General features: G+C 44.6%; 2 protein-coding genes across 2 annotated transcripts; one reads left to right on the forward strand and one right to left on the reverse strand.

Annotated features, from left to right (window-relative positions):
• Positions 1-514: 514 nt before the first annotated feature.
• UTP3 (UTP3 small subunit processome component) lies at positions 515-2,188 on the reverse strand. Its single transcript, XM_032186565.1, has one exon. The coding sequence runs from the start codon at positions 2,166-2,168 to the stop codon at positions 585-587; it is 1,584 nt and encodes a 527-aa protein (XP_032042456.1). The 5' UTR covers positions 2,169-2,188; the 3' UTR covers positions 515-584.
• A 4,323-nt stretch (positions 2,189-6,511) lies between these two features.
• Positions 6,512-11,853, forward strand: JCHAIN (joining chain of multimeric IgA and IgM). The gene is made up of 4 exons (XM_032185919.1): positions 6,512-6,575; positions 10,440-10,575; positions 11,083-11,163; positions 11,652-11,853. Exons 1-4 carry the CDS (start codon positions 6,512-6,514, stop codon positions 11,851-11,853), a joined length of 483 nt encoding a protein of 160 aa, XP_032041810.1.
• Positions 11,854-14,038: the final 2,185 nt, after the last annotated feature.

Consider the following 14,038-nt stretch of genomic DNA (forward strand, 5'->3'; position numbering starts at 1 on the left):
TGGATGAAGTTAATGAATTCATCATAGGTAAGTAACTATGCAATCAAGAAGTGTCCTTGCTTTGCCTCTCACTGAATTCAGGAGCAGGTAAAATAGCATCTCAGGCCACATGGGATTTAGGTAACAGCTTCCTGCTTTGCTACTGAATTAAAAAGATTTAGGAGGGTGAGAACAGTTGATTCTTACATGTATGAACACAAGGATGAGTTAATCAGAGCACAAACTAGAGGAAATACCATAACCACATATCTGTAGCCCTATGCAGAAAAAAAAAGGATGTAAGAGGACAATGCAGTAAGGAGAAGGTGGTGGTGACAGCTGCACAAATCCCATTCTCAGCCCACCCTTGTCAGGATGCTCCCTCTGCCCTCATCCCACCCGGCCCATTCCCTTCCCCTCACCCGACACCCCCCTTGCAGCCTCTCAATGCCTGTATTTACAGCACAGAAAGACAAAAACAAGCAAAAAAAAAAAATCAAAGAAAAAAATCCCACTTAAGGATGAAAACCACACATTCTTTAACAAAAAATTTATTGCATTCAAAACTGTTATTTGCAGCTCTCTGAAACAGAGAAAAATAAGTTTCACTGAAGCTTTCTGCTTTTCTTAACCCCGGCACGGATGCCAGACAGCTCCCCGCCGTATCGGTGCATCTCCGTCCGAACCTCACGGACCTGGCCCTTCCGGCGAATCTTGGCCTGCCGAAACTTCTCCCGATGCTTGACCCTGGGGTTGCGATCAATCTTCTTCCTCTTGGGGGTGAGGCCTTTGTTCTTGATCATCTGATAGGTCACACCTCTCTTTTTCTTTGGATCCACCTCCTGCAGTGCTTCTTCTTTGAGCACGTCCTGGTCTTCGGTTCTCTTCCTCTTGAGTTTCAGCTTATCCTCCATCAGCTTATAGTATTTTAGGGCAGCCTCCTCATCCAGGTCAGACTCGTCTGCCTGTTCCTCAGCAGCAAGCCGGCCGTTAGCAAGCCCAGGAGCACGTTTTGGTTTGTTTTTCCTGGCAGCCAGATACAGAAGAGCTGGAAATTTCTTCCGCTCTCGCAGTTTTTCCTCCTTCTTATCGTAATAGTTCCTCAGAAGAAGGCGAACCTGCGAGAGTAACCTCTGGTCTATCACAGCCAGGTCGTTGATGATATTCCTGTAAGCAACCAACCGCTCAATGACGGGGTGACTGTGAGCTGGCATTCTCTTTGACTTTAAAACCAAATAGAAACTGATATTGGCACAGTAATTCAGGTAGATCTGATACTTCATCTGCAGGTAGCGGCTGCCTTTCCCCTGAGGGATAGCGCCGCTTCTGACCATTTCCAGCAGTGGCTGCAGCTCATCCTTGAGCTCCATCAGCTTGACTTCAAAGTCCTCAATCAGGTGCAGGAGCTCAGGGGACTCCTGCTTCAGTAGCTTCAGCTGCTCCTTCTTGGAAAGGGCCTGCAAATCCTTGGCAATCTTCTGCCCCTTGCTGTCCTGGGTTTTCTGCTGCCCCGCCACATAGCCCTGGATCACATCAAGCCCATAATCATCCTCCCCCAGGTCCTGCACCAACCGCCTCTGGATGACTTGAGCCTCCTGCTCCTCTTCCTCCTCCTCAGCATCGACCTCTTGCTGGCTACGCTTGCCCTTGGCCTGGCCGTCGCTCCCGTAGTCCGTGTCGTAGTAGAGCTGCTTGCGGCGGCCCCAGGACAGCTCGTGGGGGAGCTCGGTATCCTTGCTGCGCTCTTCCAAGTCGCTTTCCATGGACAGGTCCTCATCTTCATCCCCCTCATCCTCCTCTGCGCTGCGATCCAGATAGAACTCGGCTCCCTCCTTCTGCTCCTCACCCTCCTCCTCCTCGTCATCCTCCTCCAGCTGCAGCCCCAGCACTTCATCCTCCTCCTCCTCCTCTTCCTCCTCCTCGTCCTCCTCCGGCAGCTGCAGCCCCAGCACCTCCTCCTCCTCCTCCTCGCTCTCCCCAGCCTCCTCCCCGCTCTCCAAGGCCGCCATCACCGCCTGGAACTGCGCCTCATGGAAGTCCTCCACCTCGTCCCCCAGCCCCTCGGGGCCCACGTCCCCTCGGGGGGGCACCACCACCTCCTCCTGCTCTTCATCCTCCTCCTCCTCGCCCCCATGGCGGCCGGCGGGGCGCGGCGGGGGCCTCAGGACGGTTCCGCGCCGCGTCCTCATGGCGCCGCTGCCGCCTCAGCCCCGGCCTCCACCGCCGCCCCTTCCGCTCCGCCGCCTCCCCGCTCCTCCCCGCTCTCCGTTCCCTTGTGCTGTGGTTCCCCCTCGGCCCGTGGCCCCAAAACTGTGTTATTTAGTTATTTAGTTATTTATTTTTAGCTGATGGGTGCGCGGAGTGGTGGCGGATGTCAGTTTATTCTGCCATCTGTGCGCTTACTAACGGGAGTTTCTCCTTGCTTCCCCACAGCCAGGCCGAAGTTTCAGATAGGAGAAGTGCCTGGAAAGCTCCCCCGAACTATCTGTATTATCCCTCCAGCTCCTCACCTTCACTAAATTGCGTTTTTGACAGAATTTGGGCATCTCCTGGTAGGAAGCACTGCTGGGGCTGCTGGAGCAGTGCCCATGCTCCTTGGATCCCCCCTCATATGCCAACAGATCCAAGCAGGGCAGAAGTAAAGGAGCAGGGTGGATTTTCAGCAGCGGGGAAGCCCTCATCAGGAGGGTTTTTCAGGTTGTCTATACTCCTTCAAATTTACATTCCCATCCTGGATGGCTGCTTGCTTGTTTCTGGCATCAGGCACAGAGGGCCTGGCCTGGCCTCCCCCAGCTTTCCCCTGGGAAAATCAAATTAACACCAAGCCACATGGAAGCAGGCTGTTTGGAAGTAATGTGGACATACAGCCACGTCACAAGAGTAGAGGGAGTAAGTAAAGAGTTTGTGGTAAAGAGTTTGGTATGGTCTGAACCATGCCCACCCCCCCTAAGTCCGATAAATTTGGCAGCCACACAATCCCAGGAAGAGAAGTTCTGTGCAGAAGCAGCACAGGTGCTTTTTTCTAGCCACAGAACAGGTGCAGTTTTATTTATAAATACACGTGTCCAGCTTCCTGTGGAAAAAGTCACACTGGGCAAATATTAAGGTTAACTAAAGCAAGAGGATGGGGTGCAACTTCACTCACTTTTTGGCGCTTCACTTGGATTCTGACAGATTTGATGGCAGACCAAGCTCAGTTACAAGCCTTTGTCCTGACATGCTCAGCTTTTCCACCTAGTCACTTCTGGGTCAAAATTTTCCGTACTTGCTTGCACACCAAAGGTATGTTTTGCCTCAGACAAGGACACCTTTTCCAAATCCATCAGTGCCAATTTTCAGATACCACCTCCTCTGGATACAGGCCTGTGTCAGAGACAGCAATAAAAATGACTTGGTTTTGAGAAGTGAGACATGACATTCGCATAGCTTGTTACCCACACATAGGTAGAAATTCTCACTTCATACTAGTTGGCCACTAAAATACAATCGTCTTTGCTGATCAGGCTTTGTAATCTGCCTGCTTAATCTTACCATTTTTTGTGAAGCCAATCCAGAGCAGTCTGCAGCCACATGGTTAAAATTCTAGATAACTTTTGCAAGTGTGTCCATTCTAGATAACTTTTGCAAGTGTGTCTCCAGTTTGACTTATTTTACCCCATTTTCAGGACCTGCCAAGCTGAAGCACACTGCTTTGATGTAGGCAATCACTGCTCCTCAGATGGCAACTGGTGACTGCTGCAGGTCTGTTTTTAATCCACCATTTTCTCCGCTTCTGAGTGAGAAGCAAGAAGAAAAGAAAGCCGTGGGACAGACTGTGAGTGGATAGAGTGTTATTTCAAGATACCCTGGCGCAACGCTATGGATATCCTTCTCTCCAGCATAGCAAGGGCATGCGATGACCCAGCTATTTTGCCTCACCTCATCCAGGCATCAGCCCAGTTTCTAATCTGGAAAAGCCTAATTCATTGTGTCCCAGGCTAACTGGAGGCACAGTGATGCTGAGACCCCAAGGCTGGTTCTTATTTCTTTTCAAATTCTCAGTTATTCTTCCAGCAGCCTCCGCCTTGGGTAGCTCCCCACTCAGCCCAGAATGCAAGCCTGGGATGATGGTTTGCCAGCCCCTTGCCAAACTGCCTCCATTTTTTTAATACCTGCTTGCCCAGATTTTTATAGTTATGTAACGTGTCACACAGTAAAAAGGGGATAGTCTTTAAAAGTAACAGCCTGCAAAACAAATTCTTCTCCAAAGAGTTTGAAATCTAGACAGAAAGCCTCAGAGAGATGCAGGTGGCTGAGGGTGACTAAAAATGGCTCTCACGCCACCACGTAAAGACCAAGGGACTGCACATGCAGACACACAGATTTAGCAACTGAAATTCAGCTACGCTGAGTACCAGCAGTCAGGGAATTCACCGAAATCAACAGAATCACACAGAGTATCATTCTGCACAGTCTCTCCATTCATTATCTTTTTAAAAATTCATAGATACCTCTGCTTGGATTTTATTGGTGCTGTATTTTTATCAATGTAGATATGCAGAATGTGCCAGCCTCTTTTGCATGTGCTCTATTTTGCTGCATTCATTCTTCCTTCTTATTTTTTAAAAATCTCTTCTTTGATTACAAAAAATGACTACAAAAGGTGACTGAAACAAATAGTGCTTTAGATAGATATTCCTTCCCTGCTTCATCCCCACCATGGTTAGCCAGGTTTATTTTTAACTTTATGCACTAGATGGGCACCTTCCTGCTTCAGAAGGAAGCTCCACATTAAACTCTGTTGGCAATACTTTCTGGGGAGGAGGGAGATGAAAGAAAAGCAAATTTTGCTGTCATAAGGCTGCAGCCTTGCTGAGAGATAAGGTTTTGTACCAAACAGTCATGGAATAGCCTGATGCCCTGCTTGGAGCTGGGCTTGCATCCATCGTCACCTGCTACCTCCCTGGGGAAAGCCCCTCGTGTCAGTGCTGCTGATGCAACACAAAAGCTCTTTGCATCATGCGACTGCCTGATGAGATGCTTGTGCTGGCAGGAGAAAGTTCAGGACACAAATGCCAGGGTCTTCAAACAGCTCAACTGCTAGGAACCCAGCTAGCAAGGTCCAAAGAAAGGGAAAACAACCTGTAAAGTGACAGGCTGCTATTTCAGGGTCTGGGATGTTGGCAATGTTACAAATAATACCAGCCTCTTGAGAACCTGGCAAGAGTGACCAACCCTGGGGAGCCAAGGGTGGCACGTGCAGTGTGAAAAGCTTGTATAGCATCATGGGGCTGCTGCCCTCTGCGTAAGAAGCAGCTGGAGCAGCACAGGGAGATTTGCTGTGTGCTGCTATTGTTAATCAAGAATAAACTATCCTTGCAGCCAGCAGAAATTCAGGAAACACTAATACTGTAACCCTAAGAACAGGCCTGGTAGCATCATACCTTGCTCTGCCTCCCTTCTGCCTTAAATAAAATTACAAGATTTTATCCCATCATAGATGTCTCTAATAGCACCTGGTAAAAGGTGTTATTAGAGATTCAACTTCCCTTACAAAGCGGCCTTTCCTGTGCAAGATATATGCGTACACTCCAAAGAAAACCCTAGTCATTGCAAGCTATATTGCAATGCATTTTTATTATTATTTTTTCCCAGAGTTACACAGGTGAACACAAACCCTGGGACAATAAATAAACAAATAAACAAATAAATAAATCATCTCCACTACTCTTTTTTCTTCCAGAGTGGACCAAGCATATTAAGGAAAGTCTGCATGACAAATACCTCAAAGAATTTAAAATGCCTGCATTCACTGGGAAATGGTTGCCTTGGACCTTACACAGAGCCTTTCATATATCGTGCATCCCATGGAGTCCCTGCTCTATTCATAGGGAAAGAAACTCCTTGATGCCACAGGCAGAGCACTAGAGGAAGAGCTCAACTTTGCCACTGCCATGCTGTTGCTTTACCTCTTTTACCCCTCCCACGTCTCCTTTTGTCTGCTTTGACTGAAAACTCCTTGGGGGCCGGTCAAGTCCTTAATATATGTTGCACAGCATCTGGTGCAAACAGGATTCTGATTCTGAAGCCTAGCATGTTCTTACAGTATGGGTCAAACTATCCCCACAAGAATCTGATTTCTCAAAACTCAAGAGTAAGAACTGTGACCCCTTGGCTAGCTGGACACTTTCTTACGTTACACTCCTGAGCTCGAGGTGGCAGAGTGCCAGTGACACTAGTGGTAAATTGGTCCCTCGAACCCAAGGTGTTTTTTCACTCCCTTGTACCCAGCAGCTTTGTTGCATGTTGGTGATGAACAGAATAAAAGTGCACAGTAATAGCGCAACCCCCTACCCCCAACCACCTTTGAAAGGCAGAAGTCTCTGCGCATTCAACATGCCTGGTTTCAGTCCCCAAGCCACATCTTTCACAGTGTCAGTGGTAGCCGGCTGGGCTGTTTATTTTAGGAAACAAATAGCTGTATCATTTGCACACGCCCTTATAGGCAGACACACGCTCTCCACTCACATTCTTCAAAAGAAGTGAAGGCAAGATGAAGAGCTCTTTGTTGCCGTGGGTGGCTTTGGCTGTCTCCTTGGAATTCGTCCTTGTGGCAGGTAGGTGAAAAATTAAAACTGTGGAAAACTTTGCTTTATGAGGGATGTGTGCTGTGTAGGTGTCTGTTAATAATTTTAAGAGTGTAAATCAAACCTTGATGCCTGCTCAAGAAGTCTTGCTTTGGTGGTGCTTGGACACGTCAGTGTCTTCCTGCACCACACAGAGTGGTGTGTTTTTAATTCCTGTTTATTTTATTATTTTTTTAAAATAAATATATTTTAATAAAGCCTAAAAGAGTGATGAATGGTGGCAAATGCAAACTTTTATAATAAACCATTCTTAATCATGTTTCTGAAGCAACAAACCAGAAAAATGCAGCCTGTTTTTATGCAGCCCTAGGTAGCTTGAAAGACTTAGCTGCTAGGTTTTAAGGCTTCTAAAATCCTCCTGCTGATCCTGTCACATGGCTGTGGCCATTTCTGATTAAACTGTTATTTAACTCCACTGCATTTTGTGGAAGGACTCTTGATTTTTACCATGGGTACTTATATCAGACTCTCATCCCAGCACATGATTCAGTGTGGTTCACAGGTAATGGATTCTGACTATCATTCTGCCAGATCTCTATAGAACAGTTTAAAGTCATCCTCATTCACGCAGCGGATCCGGTCCACAGGACTAAATCCATGCTTAAGAAGAACTACTCTAGCAGCACGGATAACAGCATCCATGCATTTCCTCCAGCTTTTGGAAAGCAGCCTCTTACTGCAGAGCCAGGCAGGTCCTTGAAAAGCCCTGCTTTCTGTGAAGTATATTATAACTGCAGGGAAGTCAAAATTTAGTTGTGTGCAACTACAGGAGTGACATTTGTACTACTTACATCAAAGTATCTGTCTGGCCTAACTGAGCCTCTTCTTCCTTTAATGAAGTAGCCACCTTCACATGCAGCAGAGTTTGAACAGGTATTTTTGGAATTAATTTGCTTCTTCAACGTGCAGCAGTGGGATTTTGTTGAGCTTCATCTCCATATATCATATTACAGGATATTTTCAAATATGAGAAATATTATCAAAATCTCTGCATGAATATTCATCAGGGAAGGAACATCACATTGCAGTAAGTTATGCACCAGAAGATCCAACCCTGCAAACATTTAGAACAGCGTTAAGAACTTTTGTATTTAAGTACCTTTCTCTTTAAAGAAACTTTACAGGCCAACTCATGGAATCATTGCTGATAAGTCTAAAAAAAAAAAATCTTATTTGCAGCTTTGTAATTTTACTTTAAAAATATGGAGCATCTGTAACTTTTATGGTTACTGAAGCCAGTACTATTATACAAAGAATTAAATTCAGGACAGTGGTTTTAGAGTACAGTCTAAAAATGCCTGCATATTTATTAAAAAACAAACAAAAAAAAAATTGTTAATAGCATTTTATGATTAAGATAAATTAAAGTCTGCTCCCAAAGGTTTGGGGACAACTTAAATATTGGGTTTTGATAAATTTCTTAGAAGAATCACACACAATGTTGCATAGAAAATACAGTGACAGGCAACAGAGGAAGATCTCTAGCTTCTTGTTCTTCACAGAGTTTTTCTATAAGAAAAAAGAAGAAAGACCAAGACTTAAAGATACAGAGACTAAAGAGACTTTTTAAGTTAGCTTCTGCTTCAGAGGGCAGTGTTCATGTTATATGATGAGTTGGCAGCAAGGAAACATACAATGCAATAGAGAATGGAAGAAGGTGTGCGAAGACAGATAAGTACCACTAAATTGTGAATATTCACCTGTGTCACATTTTGGATTTCTGCCTTGGTACAGCACAATCAGACGTGAGACCGAACTTACATTCTGCATGGTTTGTAATTGGCATTTGTATAGATAGCTACTTGTGCTAGGTTCAGTACAGACAAATGCTAAATGCCAGCCACTGCTGTAAAAGGACTAAACAAGCACATGCTCTAGAGGGACAAAGATAATCCCAAGAGCAGTAGCAAAGGCGGCATCTCCTCCATGCCTGTAGTGGCATGCTCTGTTGGACAAGAGGAGGGACTGCAGTAGCTTCTTTCCCAACTGAGAACTGCCCAACCAACGAACCTTCTTTAGACGGTATTCTGCTGCCAGTTATCACAGAAGCAGCATTTCTACCGGTCCCTGAATTTTAAGATCACTCTGAGGCATGATTTCAAGATGTTTTAGAGCTTTTTTCATCAATACGAGGCTTCTAAGGATCTTAGTAAATAACCCAGTGCAATGCAAGCAGATGGGACCAGCATATTGTAGGGACAGGAGTGAAGCTCCAAGAAACCTTATGTAGAACACCTGGAGTGCTATTTACATGGCATTGTATGGACTCTTGGGACATAAAGTAAGGTCTCCTGATCAGTGCTGTAGAGGACTTGTTCCCATTCAGTCTTGGGGACAGTTTCACCTGACAGTTAAGCTTCCACTAATAGCATCTTACAATTAGGAACCTCACAGCATAACTCCACGTGCTTCTGGATCCCAGCTTTCCTAGTGCTCCCACAGGCTTTGAGTGCTATCCCTTTCACCCTGTAGCAACAGGATCTGCTGTTCATACAAGCCAGCAGCATTGGACATGAAAATGAAAAAGCAGCCGTGAGCTTATGCAACAGGGGCAGCTACTTCCTTAGTGAGCCATTCTTCGGTGATCCAGAAGTCCACCTATTAGGACCAAAGCTTTTAAGTGACTCTCAAATCCCCCACTGACACGATGAACGTGTTTTTAAACTATTTTTTTTCTCCCTATGGTTAAACTAATGGGTTAGAAGTAAGCAAATCCTCAGAACTGAGGTCTGTCTGAGGCCAATATAAACTCTTCCTGTCTTATAAACTCTGTTTTCTCATACTTCTATGCGGGCTGAAGGTACTATTGGAAGAGTGACGTAGCAAAGCGATGGATAGCATCATTAAGAGATAAAGGAAGGTGAAAATGACCATTTAAGAAGGGTGTGACTGTGTAAAAGCAAAGCCAGCTTGTTACAGGTGAAGAGACCAGAGGCTGCTGGGGAAAGACAGTTAGGAGAGAACAAATTATTTCAAATCCATTTGCATGTTCAGAGAGGAAGCAGGCATTGCGTGCCAACAGAAACATTTAAAAAGCCTCTGGGTGACAGATGGGAAGTTTTACCTAGTTGTTTTGACTGAGTTTCACATTGAATAATATGCTAAAAGTGCAGGATACAAACATACCCAGAGCTGGCTCTTCTCTATTTGACTCAGCTCCACAGCTGCCAAACTCAGTTTCATTAGGAAAAGAATATCAGAAATTCAGGACTGGAGTTTTCTGTGCAAACCATGGGATTGTAAGGGTCAGTTGCTTTCCAGTACCAGTTCATCAGGCTGCCTTCCTGCTTCATCCTTTAGTGCTTTTTGTCATTGATTCCCTCAAGAATCTGGAAAGGAAAATAGCACTGACAGAAAGCTGACACATCTGCCGTGTTGGCATTGTCATAGATATTTAGGAAGCCCAGATCCGAACTAGGGCTTGGACTGCTAGACCAGTCCTTGTGCGTGATACGGCAATCAGGTAACCTCCTAGCAGAGGCAAGTGTAAAAACAGCACTTTAGCTGCCAGGTATAGCCAGAGGCTTGTGTTTCATGAGAGATCCCGACTTGTTTTGTCTCACTTATCAGCACCACAGTGCTCAGGTTCATCATTTTCTCCCTGCCACTTGCATCTCCTCCACATCATATAGAAATAGACTGTAGGCTGAGCAGGCAAGAGAGCTGAACCCATCTTTGTCCATTGTCTCATTTCTGCTTGTTGTGACCTCAACTTCAAGCAATATAGATGCCATAATGGGGCATTGCTGAGATTCTCATTTCTTCGCTTTCTGACAGAGCATGTCACAAGGTTTTTCTTTTCTACCCCTGAGATGGCATATCCTGTGTTTGCAGGTACTCTACTGGACTATGATGGTGAGGAGCGTGTGCTGGTTAACAACAAGTGTAAATGCACAACAGTGACCTCAAGGCTCGTCCCCTCCAAAGAAAATCCTGATGAGGAAATCCTGGAAAGAAACATACGCATCACGTAAGTGGCAGACAAGTCTTAGGTGGAGATGGTGAGCAGGAGACTGTGTTACAGGAGTACCCCTTTTCCCTTTTGCTTGCATTTTTTCCACATGTCCTGGTGTTGACAATTTAGATCTGTTTTTCCCATGGACCACTTTCTGTGCTGTCTTGGAGTAACTCCTTTTGAGCTCAAAATTTTATTTATTTATTTTTTTTATAAGAAAAAAGGAATATCAGAACTTATAGCTTGAAAATATCACTAGTGAAAGGCAGCACTTTCCAAAGTTGCTACGTTATTATTGGGGTGAATTTTACAGTCTTTCCAGAGCTGCCTAGAAACCAGGCAAGAAATATCTCATTGCCTTCAGGGGCACAGAAAGGCTCAGACTTGCTTTTCTTGGAGAAGGGTCAGAAAGGAAATAACCTGAACAAAGAACAAGATCAGAGTTGAGAATTCATTACAGCAGAGTAGTCCCCTGTTTAACAAGCAGTTTTCACAAGAGGAATTCTCTCCCTTCCTTTCCAGGGTCCCACTCAGGAGCCGACAGAACATCTCCGATCCCACATCCCCACTCAGAACCACTTTTGTCTACCGCATGGCTGAACTGTAAGTATTTTTCTTCACTCAATTTATTTCCTAACGCCCTACCCTGCAGCACTGCCCCCAATGGTTCACAAACATCTTGAAGGATAGGAGATAAAATAAGGCAACATCACAGAGTGAAGTTCTTTTTCAGCCTGTTTTTTCTATTCTGTTGCATGCCAATGAATTATCTCCATGATTAAGTTGCATAAAAAGGCCTCACATTTGCAGGTAAGGTTTCATGCTGACCCCTGTTGATCTTGAATGTCTGAAATACCAAGAAATTATGTTTTCCTCTTCAAGCCTCCCTTTTAGGGGGCCAGTCATATGAATAGCAGTTTGAAAAAAAAATGAGAGCATCTGTCTGGGAGTGCCTGTGTAAAATACGTGGCCTGGAAAAGCCACAGTACCCAAGTTGCCACTGCTGCCAGATCAGTGAGGAAGAATGGAGTTTCGTCAGAGATGTTTTAATCACAGCTCTGAATACTTTTTCTGTTCCTCATCTCTTCCAGCTGCAAAAAATGTGATCCTGTAGAAGTTGAGCTGGGTGGTGAGATATACGAGGCCCAGCAGAGCACCTCCTGCAACGAGCCAGAAACCTGCTATACCTACAACAGGGACAAGTGCTACACCACAACCTTCCCATTCGTCTACCACGGGGAGACCAAATACATCCAAGCAGCTCTGACGCCAGCATCCTGTTATGCTGATTAGCTCAACCCACTGCTATCCTAATACCTTGTTGCTTTCTCTTTTCCTATCACCCATACATCTATAGCACCATAGTGCCTGGACAACTGTGTCCAAAGTATCAGCTCCCAAGCTTACTTCTTGTGCTTCATATCAAGAATACCATCCCCTTGAATACTCGCTGGTTGTCAGATTCTGTTCTCTTATCCCTGGCACATATCTGCGACACCTTTACACGTCTTAGACATTATCACCAGCTAGACCAGATCCTCAAACAGCTGTAAATCAGTAATTCCATTGAAATCAAAGGAACTACATTAGTTTATAACAGTAGAGAATCTTTCCTGACCATCTTCCATCAGTCTATCTCAGCAACGCTATCATGGACATCAGCAGCAATGTCCATGTTTCCTGATTGCTTTCTGAGCAATCTAAAACAAACCTCTGCAAAAACCTTCCCTTTGATCATATTGGCAGAATTTTTGCCATTATTAGAAGTCTGTTGTACAATCACATTTGAGAAAAAAATCAGGTGAGACTGAATTCATATTTCAACTTTTTTTTTTTTTTTTTTGTAATTAGGCATTTAGGATCCTTTTAGTGCTTTGGCAATGATAAGCCTCCTGTTTTCACATACATACAGTGAAAATGTTGCCACCATGAAGTGTTGTGCAAAGCCAACAGGACCTCAGCTCTTCTTGCAGTAGTAAACTTCTTTAGGACATGCTAGGTACTTTGCTTCCCACATTTATTAACTGATAATGATGCATTCCCAGTTCAATTGAGGATTAAAAAAAAAAAAAATCAAGTTGGCTTGAATTTCTTGTTCCTGGTTTTGCATTTAGAGCTGCAAAAAATCCTATGAAGCTGCCGCAATTGCAAGGTCAGGGTCCTAGTTAGGGATTATTTTCCTTTTTCACAACAGTCTTTCTGTTCATACAAGAAACTTTCCCCAATTAAAGTTGATTCTGTACTGTACATTACATTTAAATGGATTACACCTGGAGTTTTCCATATAAACATCATGGACGCGAGTGCATAAGGTGTCTAGCATTGCATTTGGGATGGCTGGTATGTTTCTCGGTGTTGTCAGAAGCTGATTGTAAAGGCTTTGGCTGTTCTGAAAAGATCACATCTGGTGTCACACATTATTGCAATAATGAAAAACAGCACAATCCTTATTGCCAAAGTTTTATTAATGAGGCATTAAATAAACTTTTCTCTGCAGCACTGTTATGTTCCAGTGGTGTTCATAAGAAAAAGCTGTCTGTAATAATATTCTTGCCTACTTCACAGGAAGCTCTCACTAAGCAACTGTTTTACTTACAGGTGAACCCTCCTGAAATACTGAGATAGAAACATTATGATGCACTTGTGGAACCTATGATAGACAGAGGCCGAACTGATTTATTTTACCATCAGTTCTGCATAATTGAGCTGTTTCAAGGTGCTGTGATTCTGCACAGGATTGGAATTAAAAAATCCAATTAACATCTAAATTCCTCTCAACATTGCAAACTGCAGATAAGAATTTTACAACGCTACTGAAAAATGCACCTTTTGGTGGTACTCTTGACAGTCCCTGGGGCTCTGCCACAGGAAACATCTCCTTAAACATGAAGTTTCCAATTCTGAGTAAGGTGTAGGTAAATGACTTGGAAATCATTCAGGTTTGGGTTGTGGGCCAAGTTCAGCCTGAGCAGGGGGAGAAGGCTGCTAGAGCAGGTAACAGTCCACAGTTTGGGAGACCAAGTTCAGCTTTCGGCCTTGCTGCAAGCAGCCTTCAAGTGGCTGTCTGGTGTACACCTTGAGCTCAGATACAGCAAGAGTGAGTGAAGTGAGCCTCCTATCTAGCTTTTACCATAGTTGGCAGATTAGCAAACGCCAGCTGAAGCCTCAGTTACTAGTGCTCTGAGCCCCTAAGCCTCATCTGAACTGTGAAACTGCCACGTGTGCAATGGAAAGCCTGTGGTATGAAACTCCTCTCACAGGTACTCACCCAGCAAGTGACTCAGCCTGTACATCTAGTGTTGCAAGACCTTTTAGACTCGGAGTTCCCTAACACAATGAACAGGCACCAACATCATCTCCTTTGTAGGACTAGCCTTTCATCGCTAAAACAGAGCTGAACATACAATTCATTCTCATAGGGCTGCTGGTAAATACAGATTTAAAGCATCAAAATGCTCAAATACTGTTGTAACAAAGC

The sequence above is a fragment of the Aythya fuligula genome, chromosome 4 (assembly GCF_009819795.1).
Source record: "Aythya fuligula isolate bAytFul2 chromosome 4, bAytFul2.pri, whole genome shotgun sequence".
Taxonomy (NCBI): Eukaryota; Metazoa; Chordata; class Aves; order Anseriformes; family Anatidae; genus Aythya; species Aythya fuligula.

Bases quoted from the DNA above. Each gene is read 5' to 3' on its own strand.
- JCHAIN (XM_032185919.1), top strand. From the start codon at position 6,512: ATGAAGAGCTCTTTGTTGCCGTGGGTGGCTTTGGCTGTCTCCTTGGAA. The intron at 6,576-10,439 runs GTAGGTGAAAAA...CTGTGTTTGCAG, and splicing joins GGAATTCGTCCTTGTGGCAG to GTACTCTACTGGACTATGAT. The intron at 11,164-11,651 runs GTAAGTATTTTT...CATCTCTTCCAG, and splicing joins GTCTACCGCATGGCTGAACT to CTGCAAAAAATGTGATCCTG.
- UTP3 (XM_032186565.1), bottom strand. From the start codon at position 2,168: ATGAGGACGCGGCGCGGAACCGTCCTGAGGCCCCCGCCGCGCCCCGCC.